We start from the raw sequence: 20,868 nt of genomic DNA on the forward strand, positions 1-20,868 counted from the left end.
CTGGTTTTATATCTTCATGTACTCCTTAAAATATTACATAGTCACCTTATTTCCTATATAATAAATAGTAAAATTACTACAAGATTCCGATCTACAATGATCTTCCTTTGTAAAGCTTTTTAATTAAATTGATATTTTTAAATCTATTTTTTTTTTCTAAAATTTATTCAATTCAATTCATTCTATTTTTCAATAAATTAAACATTACCTGAATAAAAATGTATATTAATTCAATTAAAATCTCGATAAGCAAAGCTAATCAGACTATCAATAAATATCACCGAGGCTGGGAATGTTAGTTGAAACAATAATATGTACAAGTAACAATTAAATAAGGAATGTATACTAGGAATGCTTTATACAATTTCAAGGTACCTTATAGTAATTAATTAGTCAAATATCTATGGATTATTGAGTATTTTTAACATCGTTCCAAAATCTTAATTTATTAGTAAAAATTACAATACTACAACTAAGCGCTTTGTATAAATTAATTTCTATTTTAATACTGATGGAGTAACAACTATAAAGTTTTCAACTACTTTTCTAAAATTAAAGGTTTACGTAATTGATCTTTCTTTTGTTTTCCAGAGAACAAGTTTCTTATAAAAATGGGTCATTATGAAACTTGCATTAGCTAATAAATAAAATTAACAATTTTTATTACACAATTGTGCTAACAAATATGTCTTTTGAAGTACTAAGTCTTATTATTTATTATGTTATCAAGATATTTCAATATCTCTTTATACCGATGGGAAATTTGGGCAACATTAGATATATATCAGCTATCGACGTATTGATTTTATAATGCCTTTAGAATCTCCATCAAAAATTAGCGTTTTTTGTTGTGTGGTAGAAATAGTCGAAACTATTTCTTTTATGCAATTCGTTAATTATTATAGGCTCATTTAATTTGTCGCCTGAATCTTCAATTTTCTGCATTGCTGGATATTCTGTCTCCATGTAAATTTCCGCGATCTTTGTGAAAAAATACTAATTTGAACTATTACGAGTACTTGTTAATTGGAATTAAGAACAGGGATGATGCCAGTTTTTGAATTGTTATAAATTAAGAATGTGCTAATAGTAAAGAAATTTGTCAGTATCGATTAGTTATTTACCCGAATGTCTCGTAAACATCAATATATTCAAACCTAGTCATCATCTCCATTGTCCTCGCTTTTGGGCAACATATTCAGCAGCATAAAAATATTAAATTACACAAAAAATGTCCAATTAATGTTCAGCCTGGTATTCTCATTCAATACAAAAGACTAACCATCTTAGAAGCAAAATCTGCTAACTACACGTCGTTACTTGCAAATTGAAATCCATTTATCATCCTGGCACCTCTGACAGTCGACTCTGCAGCACCAGTGAAAGGTGCAGTTACATGGTTTGATACTTGACTTTCTGATGAGGGCGTGTCCTCGTCCGCAGCACAGCAGGTCACAGGATCCAGTCCTTGTTGTCCTTCCGATGCGGCATACTCTCCCTGATGTACCCGCGGAATCAAATTTCGGGTCTGCTTCACAAAAACTTGGGGACCTGGTGATAAATATTTCCAATTTTGAAATGCTTTTTGCTTGGATTCTCAAGGCGACAAATCAAGAATACTGGTAGTGTGATAAATTTGCTTCACTGCGATACTACTCACCTTTGGCGGTAGGCTATGTTGTAAGTGACACCACCATTATTGTTGTGCATGGTAAAATGCACAATAAAAAAATATTATGGGGTCTATTAATTGGATTGTCTACAAATTATTCGACTTGACCTTGAACCCAGGCCCAGGCCTACCCGGAAATTTACTTATATCTAAAAATATCTTTATAATTCTAATTTAATAATGAAATCATTAGGTACTCTAACTAAAAAAGTTTGCTACAGCGTTTTATGACATTTTAAATTCATCTTTAATTTGTCCACAAAGGGGACAAGCTAAGATCGTTGACCATTCAGCCTGAGTTTTACTATGTTTTTTGAAGACTTATGATTGGTTTGTTTGTTCGTTTTCTTGTTTGTTAAGTTGGTTGGTAACAGAAAGAATAATACAAAAAAAATAATGCAGCTTCAAATGTTACTTCGCCAACAGAAAGAATAATACAGCTTCAAATGTTACTTCGCCTTATTTGTTATTTTTCCTATCGTTATTTTAATTTACCTCAAGAAACATCTTTACTAATCCAATAATTTAACCAGATCCTTATTTATATATTTATACATCATATTATCATGTCCATATACTTTTATACGGGTACCTATACCTGGGTTCCCTGTGCCGACGTTGTATGGGCAGGTGGACATTCCCCTTTCAGGATGTAGCAGAGGCAAGTGACTTTTTTAATAGGCATAGCGTGTGTCAGCGAAATATCTCGACAAGAGAATACATATCGTGACATATTGACGACTAATGGCGAAGTTCTTTCGTCCCAACGCAATGAAAGAGGGAACTATATCTCCGACTGCGTCGGTATTAGGAAACATTTAAATCTTGATCATTTGATGATCTTTCTCTCGTCTGATATGTCGCGCTTCGTAGGCATACAATTATATATTAAGTCTCGGTAAATCTGTATATCTAATCATTACTTATAAGTTATTATTGCCTTCCTATCTTTATTGTACTTACTTCTCAAAAAACAGCAAGCTAGACTTCGGTGCAGGTCTTGCTCGACTCCTCCTTCTTCCTCGTGGCCGCCCTCGTAACACTGAAGGGCTGTTATTGAGCTCTTCTTGGGCTACTACTAAAGCCTAAAAATGAATGGGTGTCATCATAAGTATAATTAATATCTCACTCTCAACACATGCACGTAGCATTCTGGACAAGACATAGCTGTTTAGGTTGAAAGGCTTAGGCAATAAAATCAGGTTATTGTCAAGTATGCCGATCAAATATGCCGCGATAGCCCAATGAATATGACCTCTGCCTCCGATTTCAGGGGGTGTGCCTTCGAATCCGGTTCCGCAATTCCATTTTAAGAAATTAAATATCACGTGTCTGCAGGTCTCAAATGGTGAAGGAAAAACATCGTGACAAATCCTGCATACTCTGAGAGGAGACTCGAGCTCAGTATTGAGTCGAATATGGGTTGATAATGATGATGAATGGTGAGTATTTAATTCAGACCTGTTGGGCCGAATCCGGAAACCCGTCTGAAACGGAAGTTACCATAAATAGGTCTTTCATCTTTTTTTTGACAAATAATCGTTTTAGGAATATGCGAGTAGGTAGGTGCCTTCGTAGTTTAAAAAATGGTATAAATATTTTGTAAAAAGCGTCACATGGAACTGCTGGTTTTCCAACAAAATTCGTTGTTCTAACAAAAGTCCTGCAGTGGACGCCCATCGACTAATGCTATGTAATATGTGAATTTTTAAGCTCAACTTACTTTGCGGTATTGTCTCTTAATAGTAGAAGCCACAGCTCTGAAGTCGGGCGTGGCGCGCCAACACGTCCGCAGTTGACAACTTCCTGACAGCCCGTGACACTTGCACCGCACCTCCATGTGAGATGATAGAATCTGGGAAAAATTTGCACACTTTAAAAACCTTGACAACTCCTTGCCTTGGAGAATAGGCTACTTGCCTCTTTTGTAAACAGTGTTTAAACTGAATTATGGAAGTATTATAAGGTATATTTTATTTTGTCCCGTCAATAATGAAAAGTAAAAAAAATAATATAAATGAAAAAATATCTACGTAAAATTTTTGCCGCCGAAACACAACAGATTAGCAAGTGACGTCATTCATAGAGATAACAGCGTGATTAGCGTTTGCAGTGATGTGTGTGTATCACGTCACCGCAAGCGCCAATCACAAACCGATGATTTGTAGCGAATGACGTCACAGTTTATGATTGGCGTTTGGGGTGACGTGATAAAAAATACAATTTTGTTTTATAAAGATATTACAATTACGAGATTATTTTCACAAATAAAAATGTGATTAGAGTTTTTAGGCATCTAAACTGCCTATATGCAAAAAATTTTATTAATTATTTACAGCTTTTTTACAAGTAACTGAGAATTCTCAAGTTTGAAGCCTAGTTCTTCATTGTGTTTTACCTTTGTCGTCTTAAGCAGTCATGTATTGCTTAAAATGTTATAAGTTCGTAAACTGATTTCCCATGAAACTCTCATCGCTTTTGAATTGATAAAAAAGAGCGTTTTATTCTTTTTAATGATGCCATTTTCAAGACGGTGAAAACATTCTTGACAACAATTGTCCAATACCAAAAAGTATATCTACATTTTTCAGACAGATCCGTCCAAAAAGCGCCGCACAAAGTCGTAAACCGTCCCGATACGTGAGTGCATCCCGCACAACTCCTCGCCACCCACTAGTTCATAACATTTACATAATTAAACGCCTCGCCGCAATCACGCTGACGTCTTAATTTCGCGAGAGCCGCCGGCGGAATAATTTCCCAAATTGAGTCGGGGCAAAAATTCAAATAAATCGGCGTCCCGGCCCGCCTCTCGATCCTGCGGGCCTTAATAACCCGGTATTAAGAGCGCCCGCGATAGAATTCGCCACCCAAGACGTTTGTAATACGTCGTAATGAAGCCGGAATATTAAAAATGGCCTCGAACCGCTTATTATGTTCTCACCTCGGCGGGCGTTTCGTGAAATACGGCGGGCTAACATGGGCCCCGGGGCGCGGGCTCGCCGCATAAGGTCATAATGGTGGCGCTTTCTGTAACACTTTGGGCTGTTTCGGTTGTATTGACCTTTGCTATGACGCAAGCCGTAATTGTCACAAGTGAATGGGCTAGAATGGATGCCGTATTCCTGGCGATAATGCTTTAGTTGAACCACATAGTAATGGTGCCGCTTTCTGTAACACTTTGGGCTGTTTCTGTGGTATTGACCTTTGCTATGACGCAAGCCGTAATTGTCACAAGTGAATGGGCTAGAATGGATGCCGTATTTCTGGCGATAATGTTTTAGTTGAACAACATAGTAGTGGTGGTGCTTTCTGTAACACTTTGGGCTGTTTCTGTGATATTGACCTTTGCTATGACACAAGCCGTATTTGTCACCGGTGAAGCTGGCGATAACGCTTTAGTGAGACAACATAATGCCTAAGTTGCCTATCCTGCAGTGGTCTAAATTCTGGGAATCGGTGAATTGTGGAAGAAAATAGAAATAAACATTTAGGCGCCTCAATATTTCACCCACTGACAGACGTACCTACATGATTTACTCGCGAAAACCGGTCCATTAGTTTAAAATTATATGGGTGATACTTGAACAAATAAACAGGAAAACATAATAACTATGATCCGTGCCACATCTATTCTATACTTATAATAAATCTGTAGAGAGGTCAATTCTGTACATGAAATATATTTCCAAAATAACTATCAGGGGGTGATTAGTGATCGATACTGATGCCAAAAATGCAATCATTAAAATTTTTGTCTCTCTGTCTGTCTGTCTGTCTGTCTGTCTGTATGTTCTTTATAGAAAAAAAAAACTACTGGACGGATTTTAACGAAACTTGGTACAATTATTCTACATACTCCTGGGCAGGTTATAGTATACTTTTCATTATGCTACGATCAATAGGAGCAGAGCAGTGAAGAGAAATGTTGAGAAAACGGGATAAGTTACTCAATTTTTTAAGCTTCCTTCGCGTGTACAGCCTTAATGGTTAAAGCTACATAGAAATCATGTATGACGGAAATGTTCTCCTTAAAATTATCTATAAAAACACAACAGCATATATATGTCAATCTATTATGGTTGACTCACACTGTTGTTAACACGTGTAACTCCCGATAGCTTAGCAGTTCGGAGCTTTCTAATTATATTTGTCTACTCTTATGTTTATAACACTCATAACTCATCCCTTATGAGAAAGTTAACATTATTACCTATTCAATAAAAAAAGAATCATTAAAATCTAGGGCAGGGGTAGTGTAGGGTAGGGGTAGGGTAGTGGTAGGGTAGGGGTAGGGTTGGGATAGGGTAGGGTAGGGGTAGGGTAGAGATAGGTTAGGGTAGGGTAGGATAGGGGTAGTTGAAAGTTTACGACGACTTTCACGCGGACGAAGTCGCGGGCGTCCGATAGTTTATTAATAAAATAATATCGTACACATATGACTTCCTCGTGTGTACCTTCTTCGTCTTCTCGGTGTATTAGCTCTGAGAGTGAAGTTTTTGAGATACTCATTGAAACCGCTGTACCTACTGTTAAATCTATGATTAAACAGTAGGTACAGCAACATCTAAGAAACTTTGAAATGTTGAAAAGGTAACATTATTTTAAATAGGATAGATAGGAGGCGGTGAACAGGAATGCGCCGAAAGCTCAGACCAATTATAGAAGGACCTGAATCGCACTCATAGTCACGAAGAAAATTGTATTTCATTTTCTGAGGAAAACGAGCTTAGATTTGGTATATATCTTATACTAAACGTTTTTGCCCGTTATTTACACAATTCAACAACACAAAAAGGTATTTTTACGGAGCTCTTAAACCGACGAACACGATTACAACTGTTTAACATCGATTCTATAGAGACAGTTTTTATAATCGCATTAGATCGTTGATCATATACTTTGACAGAAAAGTAACGTCTAGCGACGTAATTGGTCTGAGGCCGAAAGGCACGCAAATAGTGTGACATAGGCATGCGCTATGTAAGAATTTTCCAAAGTTCACTAAAGGTAGTTCTTGCATAGTAAAACTCCCACTAATACGAAAACAACGGGTACCAGCTTTTTATTAAACAAACAAAATAACAATCTACAAAACTTGAGTGATACTTGTGAACGAAATCAAGTGGTACTCACGGTAATTATTAAGACCGTTAAAATTATCAAGACCCAATTGAAATGGCCAGAAGAATTTGTAATCATTCGTCAAGCGCTGCTCGCGGTTGTGTACGCGCAACTATCATCAGTATATTGATCCCAATCAGCCTCTCTGGAGCGAAAGATTTGTTTATTCCTCCCAACGATGGACGTATTAACACTTTAATATAAATTGCTCTTGAAACTAGACTAAATATGATGTCATTAAGTGATCTCTCACACTAGCTTGTATGAGTAAGAAGTTTCTTTTGCTATATTTATTGTGGGTGTTTTTTAATGATTGGTGTAAGATAGCGTTTGACCGCAATCATGGGATGTTAAAATTTACCTCTTATATTAAAAAGACGCACAATCATGGAGAAAATTTCACTTAATAACTGGCTAATTATGATTTGACAGTTTTAGAATTATTGGTAAAGAAAATTATACCTAAATGCCTTTAAATATAGTCCAATCTATACTTATAATATATTCAATAAAATCCCAAATTCAGAGCAAATTCAACCTTAATGATTGAGTTTAAGGTTGAATTTGCAAATGCGGCTACTTGAATTGAGTGCCAAGAAGTTGTGTTTGACACTTATTGAGTGGGGACGTTTTTTGGTCGCCGATTGTGCATTCACTTTTTATAGAAGATCGATGGATGTTAAGCGTTGATATAGCATACCTATCTAATACCTGTAATACGCGCTTGCCTAGAAGATGCCTATTCACTGCTCCAGTTGATGCTTGTCTCAGACCAATTATTTTATAGGACCTGCCTCGCTAGACGTTAGTTTTCTGTCAAAGTATATGATCTAATGCGATTCTAAAACCTGTCTCTATAGTATAGATGTTTTATAGTTCTAACCATGTTCGTCGGATAGAGAGCTCCGTAAAATACCTTAATGTGTAATTAAATGGTGTAAAAAACGGGCAAAACCTTCTACTTTAATATAAAATAGGCATATAAGCTCGTTTTCCTTAGAAAATTACAGACATTTTTGTTCGTGAATTTTGGTGCAATACTGGCTCTATCATCATCATCACTATCAGCCGATGAACGTCCACAGCTGGACATAGAACTCTTGCATGGACTTCCAAACAAAACGGTCCCTGCAACCCGCTTGACGTCTTCGCTCCACCTAATGCACCTAACATTTATAATAATAGATAATTGGTCTGAGGATGCTTTCCGGTGCGGGGTCGCCATTCCAGCTCCTTGGGACCCCAACGTCCATCGGCTCTTCGAACTACTGGCCTGCCCATTGTCACTTCGCGACTCGCTGAGCTATGTCAGGTCCATTTATAATAATAGATAATTGGTCTGAGGATGCTTGTAGATGCTAGGTGGTAGGGAAATTGAAAGCTGGAAGGCCAGGACTCATATAAACATTTTTATTCAGTTTTTCATGTAATTTCGAGCAAACAGCATTTTATTTAAATATACTTTGCATTTGCATTTTTATATCTAGGACAAACGATCCGCTTTTAACGAGTACCTTCTCTGAAAAATAAATGTTTAAATAACTATTATCCCATTTAAATCAATTCAGTAGTTTTGAGAAAATCACAGACATAAGCGGAATATCGGATCAAATACAGAATACTTTTTTTAAGTTTTTTGGCAGTGCTAGTTTTTGATAAATAAATTAAATAAGTGTGATAGGGGCTTAATATACGAGCAGTAGGACTGCGGTAGCAAAAACTAGACAAATAACGACAGGCCACAGCCTAACGTATCATTACATACAATAGCTCCAATTAAAAACGTTCTCTGGTATATAATTTTGTATGATGTGTGTTTAAAAATAACAGATTAGAGGTGACTTTGTCTAGAGGTTGATATTATCATAAATTAATCATTATTTATATCCTTAAGCTTCTTTACTGGTCACTATCTGGGTGATGGGTCTTAAGTGCTGTTGTAAATACGTTTGACAAATATCTTATTGTATTTTTGAGGGGTTATATTGACAATATTTCAAGCTTATTATTTTAATTTTATAAAATACCCGTCGTCGTCGTGTGTCGTATCTACCTAATATTTATAATTTCTACCGGTTTAAAAAAATTAGAGCATTCAACAAAATATAAGTACCTCTTATTAGCCACTATTTTTACACTATAATATATAATAATGTGTTTTTTATATTTTCCATAATTTGATGATGATTAATGATGATGAATTTAAAAAATCATATAAACCGGCAAACGGTGCTGGGACACGGAGCGGGGTTAAATAAAATAAATTTAACATACATTTATTTAACATAGTCTGCAATTCCGCTCCGCAACCTCACTCAGCTCCGGTGGGAAGATCAACTCAACTCCGCTCCGCATTAATCCGTTTCTCCGCCACGCTCCCTCAACTTTGGTGGACAGGCCTTAAAAATTGCTAATATTTCTTTCTCTTTCCAATTACTCGTAAAATCTGGTTAGAAATACGACTATAGTTGGCCTAATATCCGTTATGAATAACAATACACGTTTAATTTTGTTAGCTTTATAAAAGTTAGATACTCTTAGCTATTGGAAAATATTTTCTTTTTCGAATAATAATAATGTAATTAAATAAGTAGAAATAAAAACCACGTTTAATATTTGGACATAGTGATGACGGCAATAGGTTTGAAGATATTGATTGTTATGAGACGTTTGGGTGAATGAGGTCAATATTAACTAATTAATTACTGAAAAAAAAATTGTAGTATAAATACGACTATGAAATTTTATCAACTAAAATTTCAATTAATTCTAGCAATTACTGTTATCGTAATTGGATGAAAAATACATTTTTAGATTCCTTACATTGCACGTGACATTTTTTATTACTTAAACAAATAACAAAGACATTTGTAAGTTAGTTTGTACGCCCATACAATTAGAGACCATTGCCATTTAGTATCGACGTTTACGTTGGATGTACGTTTTTGAGCGATCCGTGGCAGCGCCGTAAATATGACTCTTTAAGTCCCTGTAGCTCCGAAAGTAATGATCGAAGATCTACATAATTAATTTGTTATTAGCATACTCTTCATTTAATTACAATTAAATAAAAATTATCATTTCTATCGAGGCCCTTGAAAGCTGCTACCTCCCAAATCAAGGTCCAAAGTCCAAACTCCAAATCTGTAAAATTAACGGATTTCGGAAAACATGAGTCGACAGACTTTTAGCTTTTATAAAATGACTTGGTCTTTGGTCTAAATATCACAGCCTCTTTGTTTATTTAATAAATATTTTAAAAGAAAAAAATAGTCAATGATTCACAGTATAATCTACAGGTCGATTAGGATTTACAGTGACTAAGTTAATCGGTTTAACGTACCCGTAACTAATCCGACGTTCGAATTAGCTATGGATAAAACCCCACACGAGGACTGGCTATTAAGTAGGCACCTAAACAGCTTTTGCCTGATACGCACGTGTATATAACATGCAATGAGTATTAACATCATCTTCAGCCTGTTTTGATCGCCCACTGTAGTATCAAGCTTCCATCATCATCATCATCATCTTCATTATCAGCCGATGGACGTCCACTGCTGGACATAGGCCTCTTGCATGGACTTCCAAACAAAACGGTCTCGAGCCGCCGGCATCCAGCGGCTCCCTGCAACGCTTGATGTCTTCAATCCACCTAGTGGGCGGTACGTCTTAGTCGGTAGGGTAATTAGCCACGGTCAAAGCCTCCCAACAGCCAGTCTTGGACCAATGAAGAAAACCTCAATTGACCCAGCCGGGGATCAGACCCAGGACCTCCGTCTTGTAAATCCACCGCACATATCACTGCGCCTCGGAGGCCGTCATACTGCGCCTCGGAGGCCGTCATACTGCGCTCCGGAGGCCGTCATACTGCGCTCCGGAGGCCGTCATACTGCACGCCGGAGGCCGTCATACTACGACGTCACGGAGGCCGCCAAAACTTGACCGCCAAAACGTCTTTAAAAAACATTAAAAATATCCAAATCGGTCCAAGCGTCATCTAGTAATTGGGGATAGATTTGAAAATTAACGAATAAGAGCCTCCTTTTTTTGAAGTTGGTTACAATCTTCCTACTACAGTTAACCAGTGGCGTACCTAAGGTTTTAAACTAGGGTATGCACTATAAGGCTAAATTGGAAGATTCCTTGTCCAACTATGTATTCTGTGGTTCAACATAAGTTTTTATTAAGGGTAGGCAGTGATTCTTTGCATATATGAAGTGCACGCCACTGCGGTCAACCTATCCCAACAACACTGTCCCTACTATTAATCTATTATTATTAATGTAATTGTCACTTCATGCGGTATTTTGTAGGACTTCAGTAATGCGATAGGCGGAGTTTTATTATAGGTGACATTCGAACCTTGGCGTCACTTACATGTGACCAAGGCCTTTATATAACAATTTTCAATAAGGTTCTTAGTAATTCTTTTTATTCTATACAAGTATTAGCAGTCACCTGTAACATCGCCAGCGTGGTAAACTAATATCTAACGTCAAAGATTTCTGATCTTTTTTTTCCTTACAGTTAGCCCTTGCTACAATCTCACCTGATGGTAAGTGATGATGCAATCTAATATGAAATCGGACTAATTTGTTAGGAGGAGGGTGAAAATCCACACCCCTTTCGGTTTCTACACGACATCGTACCGGAACGCTAAATAATTTGGCGGGACGTCTTTGCCGGTATACATTTTTAATATAATTTGTCTAAAATTTCCAACAATTATCGACATATTTCAAACAATTGATATAAAACCTAGACTAATTATACCTATTAAGTACTTTCCTCATACATTTTTAAATTTATTTGCGAAAACCTTATAAAAATGCGTTTAGTAGTTTTTGAGTTTTTCGCGAACAGTCAGACGCGGCGGAGACTTGTTTTATAACTAGCGGACGCCCACGAAATTCAGTTTTTCACAAATCCCGCGAGAACCATGGATTTTGCCAAGATGAAAAGTAACTTATGTGTTAATCCAGAGTAAGATCTATTTCTATTCCAAATTTCAGCCAAATCGCTTCAGTAGTAGCGGCGTTATTCAGTAACAATGGGAATAAAGAGTGAAAATCTCATGAAAATACATTAAGTTGTTTCGTTTTTGGATACATAGTTTGTTTAAAACGAAGGAAAGGGTGTACTTACTGTATAAGTATGACCGTTCCTGCGTGTTTAAGTTATATATAACAACTACATAACAAAATATTAACTCATCCGATCGATTTTTTCTAATATAATTATCACCTCGCTCTCTAATGTAGAACCTAATTTCTTGCGTGGGTTGGAATCTTTTATTGTACCGGTAAGGGAGGGACTGGCTGACTGTTACACTGTAGTGTAATATCACTAACCTCGTTTCGTTGCTGTAACATTCGTTGCGAGCGTCACGAGTCACACCATTATCTTGTGGTTTTATTAGGCAAATCATATTGACGATTAAAATCCCCTTCGACTAACCAGTACATAACTACGAGTAGTATAGTACTGGTTTTGACAATCTTAATTGATAAATTACGTCTCATATGCAGTAGATTTAACGAAAATAAAATAAATAGATCAATGATTAAGGTATTAAGGTTTAATGTTATTAATAAAAAACAGTTTTACCAATATTTTAGACTGAGAATCGTGATAGTCTAGTGGATATAACCTCTGCCTTCGTTTCGGAGGGCGTAGGTTCGCATTCGGTTCTGGGCATGCACCTCCAACTTTTCAGTTATGTGTATTTCAAGACATTTAATATCACATTGTCTCGAACGGTGAAAGAAAACATGGTGAACAAACCTGCATACCTGAGATTTTTTTTAAATATCTAGGTATGTGAAGTCCGCTAATCCGCATTGGGCCAGCGCGGTGGACTATTATTTTGACCCCTCTCTTGCTTAACAGTGAGTCGAACATGGGTTGTTAATAATGAACATGATAATAATGTCTTTGTGGTCTTCAAATTCAATATCTTATACGTCTGGCTTAGTTTTCTTAGTTCGTAGTCGGATTTAGAACTTTTTTGAAACCAGAATCTGTACATGAACAATAATCCCGTGGAACTAAGAGGAACTAATTCTATTACTAACAAGTAACAGATTTGTATAAAATGCGTACACCAATCATCTCAGACGACGCTACAAATTAAAAATTCCTGTTACGCTACGGTGTGAGCGGAGCCGACTTTATTTTGACATTAATAAAAATATCATCGTGGGTTATTATAACCGAGCGTGTCTAACAGAGATCCCACTGGGTTGGAGGCTGTTAATTATGTAGCTACAAAACAAAATGGAGGGAACAATGGTCAAGTGTGGTCGGACCACCGGGGGCGTGGGGCAATCTCACCGCGCCTTTATCGGCCGAGATCATTGATTGTAATGATGATGATATAATGTAATGTTGCTAGAGTACGTCTAGTGTTGTGGAAATGAGGGTATGTACGTAATTTGTTCTCTTTGTTAGCAGCGGCATGCGATCTCCTTGTACGGAGTCGCTGCATACTTATTTGGTTCATACAACTGAAAGTAACTAAAATAGTACACAATAAAAATTGTATATGTTATGGTTAGGTACATGCTAATTAGTAACTAAGTTACAAGAACTATTAGGTATAAACCATTACCGAGTGATCGAGTATCATATAGGAGAGGGTCCACGTTTAGATGCTTACAGTGGCGGATTTACAAATTTGCCGCCAGTAGGCTATTGAATTTTTGCAGTCACTACTGAACTCTGAAATTCGATAGGTATCAAATCAATACAATTACCTTTAATTGTGTCAATTAATATTTTAGTAGGACTGTACAGGGCGTACAGGACGTACAGGACTAAAATATTGAAATTATCGTTACATTTTTTAATTTCTGTAGAAGATAATGTTTTTTGGGTCAAATTTGCCGCCCTCTGAAATATGCGCCCTAGGCTCCAACCTACTTTTAGCCTACTGGTAAATCCACCACTGGATGCTTATACCTTGACACCGGTGACTAAAATGCAATTTATAATTTACTTATTAATAAGAACTTAGGTTCATATTTAATCATCAATACATTTTTTTAGTATTTTACATATTTTAGCATTCCAAACTTAAGGAGATGTAGGTACGTAAAGTCACAAACAAAGATAGTGAGGAATATTTTTGTAAAGTAGTCTGTTCATTTATAGTAGTTAGGTCACCACAAATTCGAAAAGATTTGAGAGAAATAATTGGCTAAGAACTAAGTAGCTTCACTTTTAATTAATCTATACTAATATTATAATGAAGAGTTTGTTTGATTGAACGCGCTAATCTCAGGAACTACTGGTGCGATTTGGAAAAATCTTTCAGTGTTTGATAGCCCATTTATCGAGGAAGGCTATGATATATATTATCCCCGTATTCCTACGGGAACGGGAACCACGCGGGTAAAACCGCGCGGCGTCAGCTTACAATAATTAACAAAAATTATTACACCCATTAGATAGTACCAGATGACTGCAGACCCCCTCCCTACCAAGCTCTAAGGCCCTGAGTAAAACAGATATCGGACCTTATCACATTAATTACACCTATATTTCATAAATGTCCCTAGGCCATTTAAAATATAGTAGGTGAGTAGGAGCAACATTGTACGATAATCATTAGTTTTGACTTGGTTTTATAGCGACCACAGTGTTCGGTCATAAAACGTCAAATTAAAATACATGATAGTCAAATAGGTAATAAACTAATAAGACTTTCTGACTTTGTTTGCCTAAGGCAGTCTTTTAATGAAACGGTTGCAAGAAATATGTTGCCCGCTCCTGCTTTTCCCTTTCCCGGCTTAAGCAATTGTTTTAGATAAATAGATAGATAAATTATTTATTGCACATAAAAAAAAAATTCAATATTTATCAAGAAATAAAAATAGGTAGCCGAGCCGTGATAGCCCAGTGGATATGACATCTGCCCGGAGGGTGTGTATTCGAATCCGGCCCGGGGCATGCACCTTCAACTTTTCAATTGTAAGCATTTAAGAAAAAATAATAATAAATATCACGTGTCTCAAACGGTGAAGGAAAACATCGTGAGGAAACCTGCACGCCAGAGATTTTATTGGCCTAACCCCTCTCATTTTGAGAGGAGATTCGAGCTCAGCAGTGAGCCGAATATGGGTTGATAATGATGAAAATACGTAGAAATATGCACAAATGTTTTAATGAAGTTACGTTTTTAAAAATCCTTCATTAATTAGCTTTAACCGACTAAAAAAACATTTTTTTTGCAAATTAATGGTGCTATTATGTACTTTGCACTATAAGTCAGTCAATCATTTCTTCAATCTAGATTTATGAAGGAATAGAAATTTCACGGGGATATGTAATTGGCCCATCATCTCATCATTCCACCGAAAAGCCTTAAGCCAAAAGCCGTCAAATAATTTACCTCTCTAGTCTCTTTTATAACCTATTCACTAATTTGGTATTTATTAACAATCTATTAAAATAAACATCAAATCCATTGAAATGTCACATACCTACTGAATGATATCTACGAAGTGTCAGTAGAGACCGGATGACATTTGTTACATATAATCTCAATTTCGTATATGTCAACTAACATACGACAAAGTTTGTGAATTAGCCAACTCTCAATAAAATCAGATTATCAGTTCAAAACTGAACAAATGAGATCGAAGAATAAGTTACATTTATGAATATTGATTTCATGCTACGACGAATTAGCAATAGATAATCGTCTGCTAAACACATCGGTCCACCTCTAGTAGCATAAATGTTTATTAAGCTTAGAACTAACATGCTAATGCCGATTTAAAGGATATACTGTTATGTGCTTATAATTAGATAAACTCGTACATACTTACTAGACTGCGGCGATTAACAACAATAAATAAAGGCATTAAGAAGTCAAGCTATACGCCATTGATATCATAGTGATCGCATAAACATGTCAAATGCTGATTTGTTATTGTCAGCTTACAAATCTACCGCGAGCATCGGTTGACAGCTAAGCCAAAATACTCGGCCGACCCTACCGGATTACTTCTAATAATTTAATAGGCCTTCCGCCTAATAATAAACATGTCAAAGCGATTTTAAACACGCCACTGCAACGTTAGAAACACGTAATTAAACTTAAATGAAAATCAATTATCGCCTTTATTTTAAAAGCATAAAGAGTGAGCGTTAGTTTGGATGGAAACAAAGTTAATGTGGCGAATAATGTTATATTTCTGTCTGTAACAAAATCTGACACTAAAGCCGCATACCACACGTTCTTATTAGTATTTTATTAATATAAGTAATTTCATTTAAATGTTAGTGTTTTTTTATAGTCGCGGTATAAATTGTTTAATTTCTAATTCGTTTATTGTGCCTAATTATACGTTCAGTGGCTTTATAATTTTATATTGATGGAGTCTGGGCGATTAGTGACATTTATGGTGGAATAATTAGGTTGTTTTTACTGAGAACTTAATCGGTTTTAGATGTTCTTATCTATTTTATGCACTGTAGCGTATAATCATTTTGATAATATGCATAACATAGAGTGTTCTATGTCTGGTGATGATTAGTAGGATTTTTACGATTGTTTTATGAATCGCAAATGTTCATGCTAATTGGTTATTGCAAGTAATTCAATTAAGATTTTAGGAAATCTAGGTATGGTAGTTAAAATAATTAAGAAAAAACGTTTCTAGTTAAGAAATATCTAACTATAAATAGTTTTTGACGGCTAAGTAGTTACTTAAAAAAGGACTAAACCCTAATTCTATGCAGAGAATTTAAAATCCCGAATTGCTCTCCTATACGTAAATCTGAACAAAAATAGTATATGTAAGTTTTTGTAAACAAATATGGCCGTATTCATCACTGACATTAGTTGTGACGTCATCCTAGGGATGGGCCGTTGATGAACTATATCGAGAATTAACTACTACTAATCGAATTTTATATCTATTGTAAAAAAATCACTTTACTTAAAAACTCACTTCTAAGTTGGCAACACTAATCACACAGTAAAAATACGCGCGATATTAACTATCTACCTCTTTCTGTTGCATATTAATTAATACCTATCAAATATATATAATCTGTTTGTTATAAATTAAAAGAGTTTTAAAAAATTTAGGCAGTACTTGTTAACGCATTATCCTTTTTTAACATATAAGTACGTAACTAACTAAACAGCGCTATGAAAAAAATACTTTATTCAAATTACTCAATTACGATATCGATACTGAACGGAATACATTCGATATTTACAATCGGTAAATCGTTCATTTTTAATCTGTGGTGACAATTTTACTTGGCACAACCTTAGAGAGACGAAACGTCAAATTAACATTTAAATGTAATCTGTGAGCATAATTTCGTGTTTAATTTCGTTTATTTCTAAAAATTTTGATTAATAAACCCTGTGTAAATTAAAAAAATGTTACGTTTGTATGATTCTCCATAGGTGGATTGTAAAGAACAAAGTGTTTGTGCGTGTTTTAATAGTTTGATGGTTCTGAAAACTGTTATGAAAGTTTGGCATCGACAAAAGGGTTTGTTTATTTACCAAATAGCGCAATTCAATCTGGACATGGTATAAGGCTATATTTATCCCCGTATTCTCACGGGTGAGACCGCGGGGCGCGGTAGTCGTCAAAACTTTCCAGAGTTAGGACGGTATACCCTGTTTGTGTTATAATTCTATATTGAAACATCAATGGGCCACCCATCTGGCGGTAGAGGTGCCACGCCCTCTCACCGCTTTTCAATTCAAACTAAATATGTGTTATAACTTATGCCTGACGTCTATACGGCCATTTTGAACACCTTAAAGGTACACCCCCTTATTTCTTTGATCCCAAATATTGCCTTTTGGTTAATTTATAAGTTGTCAGTGGCGTGTTTGGCAGGGTCGGGACTTTTAAAAATTATTTACAGACATTTTTACGGTTCAATTTGAAAAATGTTTGTGTATAAAAGTCAGCTAAAAGATAGGTACTCAGTAGATACTGAAATAAGTTATTATATTTCATTGATCAACCCATATTCGGCTCACTGCTGAGCTCGAGTCTCCTCTCAGAATGAGAGGGGTTAGGCCACCACGCTGGACCAATGCGGATTGACAGACTTCACACACGCAGAGAATTGAGAAAATTCTCTGGTATGCAGGTTTGGCGGTCGCGGGCCTATTGGAGTCGGGAGGCCTTTAAGAGTCGGGGGGGCCTTTTGGGGTCGAAGGGCCTTTTGGGGTCGGGGGGCCTTTTGAGGACCTTGGTGCTCACCAGCTGTCTTCAGGTCACGGCTTACAACTATAGCAAAAACATTACCCTCCTTCTTACGCAGTCGGGTAAAAAGGGTCGTTACAACTTTTTGGTCTTAATTTTTTCCGTCTAGCCCCCTTTCGCAAGTAAGGATAATATTATTCATTTACAGTTCGTTTCATGTAGGATGGTGCGGATGACAGTTCGTTTCACTCTTGAAAGTTTGCCGCGATTCGCGATATTATGAACGTTATACAGGCGTCTGTCACCGTACTCATGCTATCTGAAAAATACTAGACCTAGAGCATAATTTTTTTATATAGACGCTTATAATATCCGTGTGCTATTAATTGAGGCAATTTTCAACTATCAAGCGTTTCAAATTCATTATTCACCCCTTCGATGATCAAACTGATGTTATGCGATGACGCATCTAATAGAGAAATTGAAGAGCCATCGGCTGGAGTGTCGCGGCTTTGTAGCTCCCTTCAGTCTGCCGACATCAAACAACAGTGACTTTTAAATTAACTTGCGGTAGACGGTGCTACAGCGCGAGCGTAGCTTCTTGATTTAAGGAATTTCTGCCTTGTTTCATCATCACCTTGATAAACCTAAAGACTAGGTACGCTACTGCCCTAAAGCCTAGTTCAGACTACTTTAGCAGTTTAGTCGAGTAGCGTAAAATTTAGCTGCTAAACTCCGAACACCAAAAATTTAGTCGAGTAGTCATTAGACTAAATTTTTTGTGTTCAGACAGCCTAGTTCAGACTACTTTAGCAGTTTAGTCGATTAATTAGACTAAATTTTTGGTGTTCAGACACGTTTAGCAGCAAAATGATACGCTACTCGACTAACTGAGGTAAAGGGCAAATAAACAAATGGGGCTCCACACTATCTAAACTGGTTTGGTTTTATCAAGTAAAAATATTAAATACATAATTATACAAATATATAAAAATGCTTAGTTACTAATCAGCTCTTTTTCGTTTTCAAAATTTTCTTACTTCAGTTCGCGATTTTCTGGTACGGATCAGAAGGCCTCCTGAGATTGAGGGGCCCGGGACACCGCCTTGTCCCTGGGTAGCTATGCCATTGCTCATGGGAATCACAAATAATTTATGTACCTACATTGTACCTATTTTATTTCAGCTACAATTTAGCGCTTGTAACATAATTATGTAAAGATAAAGTAACTGTATCATTAAATGGTATTGTACCCTCACTCTTGAAGGTAAGTCTTTGTCAGTAAGATGGTTGATTAGGTTAGGGCCAAAATTGGTCAATATTGTATGACGAACAAATCTCATTGTTTAAGAGTTAACCAAGTAATTTTTCATGTTGACTCCCATATTCAGATGTCGTCTATTCACTTTACACTTTGCGTTTGCGTATGTAGGTACCTACGAAATTTCAACGTACCAACCTATACTCGGTTTAGAAGCTTTGAACAAAATTGACTGTAACAGACGGACGGACCTCAGGGTTCTGTTTTGTCCTTTGGACGTGACTCTAAGATATTTTTTCTCAAAGGTCAAAGACACTCACCGATCTACCAGCATTGTTATTATGTACGTTGATCTTCGACTGCAGATCGTCCACCTTTTCCCGTACATCAAGGAATTTCTTGGAGAACTCGACGCCATAGGCCAGGTTGTGGGAGCAGCCACTCCACTCCCACTTGTTGGTCCTCGTGCGGCCCCTCTCATGGGCTGCGCGGTATCCCAGGGGGTCGCAGCCGCAGGATATGAGCCGGCCCTGGGCGCACGCCCGGGCCACTGCGTGAGATACTCCCGCTGCTGTTAGGGCGTATAGGAACGCGGTTTCCCGGAATCCTGGATAAAAGTAAACAAATTTGAATACAAATCGGCATATTTTAACGGCACAAATACCCTCCACGCTGCTCATAAGAGAGGTATATTACTAGCAAACGCCCGCAACTTCGTTAGCATAAAATTCAGTTTTTCATTAATCCCGCGGGAACCATGGACTTTTTCAGGATAAAAAATAGCCTATATTCGCTGATGCTAAAGAGTATCCCAGAGAGGAGCTTGGGGTTGACCAAGGAACTGATAGTGAGTCGCCGGAGAAAGCAAAATGCAGACCGGCTGCTAATAGGGCTCGTGAGCAGTTAGCTTTATATTTTAAGAAAAAATTGTGTTAATGTTAATTTAAATATTTTTCTTATTTTTCTTTAAGGGAAAGATGTTATAGAATCTGTCAGATGGAATTGTTAGAAAACAAAGGATTAAATAAACAGTTGGAATTGTTAGAAAACAAAGGATTAAATAAACAATGGTCTTTTGCTACTTAATCCAGGGTATTGTCTATTTTCGTTTTAAATTTGAGCCAAATCGGTTCAGTAGCTATCATGACTAGAGCGGCTGTTCCGTCACGCTAGAGCGGACATTGAATATGTTTACATTCAGTGAATGTAAGCAAATTCACGTTAGGTGTGGAGGCTCTCTTCGGCAGGTGCCTACTGCCTAGATTCGCTTAAAAACGATTTCTTATGCGTTAAAGTGTAAACAAATTCCAAAGAGAACCAGCACCGTATCTTCGCAATGCATCTGTTATAATATTAACTACGCTTTCGCGTTCACCGCTCCGATCCACGGAACGCGGACGTCGCGATCTCCATTTATCTATTTCATTGCAATAAATTAAATACAAACCATTCGAGATTGGAAGATAAGCTATTGGCCCCTAACAATGTAATCTTTTAACCATAAAGATAGAGATTTGCATTTGCAGAAGGCGTCGTTCACACGACAGAAAATTATTGCGACTTTTTATTTTGTATTATTAGTTCACATACAGCTAAATTAGATCAAAGACCATCTAAAT

General features: G+C 36.7%; 1 protein-coding gene across 1 annotated transcript in view; it reads right to left on the bottom strand.

The window, feature by feature from the left end:
* The window catches only part of LOC112058532 (protein Wnt-10a), a 49,385-nt gene continuing 28,517 nt past the window's right edge, over positions 1 to 20,868 (bottom strand). The window contains exons 3-6 of the mRNA XM_024099419.2: positions 19,570 to 19,856; positions 3,396 to 3,527; positions 2,636 to 2,757; positions 1 to 1,551 (exon numbers count right to left, since the gene is read on the bottom strand). Of these exons, the coding sequence (XP_023955187.2) occupies positions 1,317 to 1,551; positions 2,636 to 2,757; positions 3,396 to 3,527; positions 19,570 to 19,856 (776 nt within the window). The 3' untranslated portion in view covers positions 1 to 1,316. The remainder of the gene's footprint in view (positions 1,552 to 2,635; positions 2,758 to 3,395; positions 3,528 to 19,569; positions 19,857 to 20,868) is intronic.

The sequence above is a fragment of the Bicyclus anynana genome, chromosome 3 (assembly GCF_947172395.1).
Source record: "Bicyclus anynana chromosome 3, ilBicAnyn1.1, whole genome shotgun sequence".
Lineage (NCBI taxonomy): Eukaryota > Metazoa > Arthropoda > Insecta > Lepidoptera > Nymphalidae > Bicyclus > Bicyclus anynana.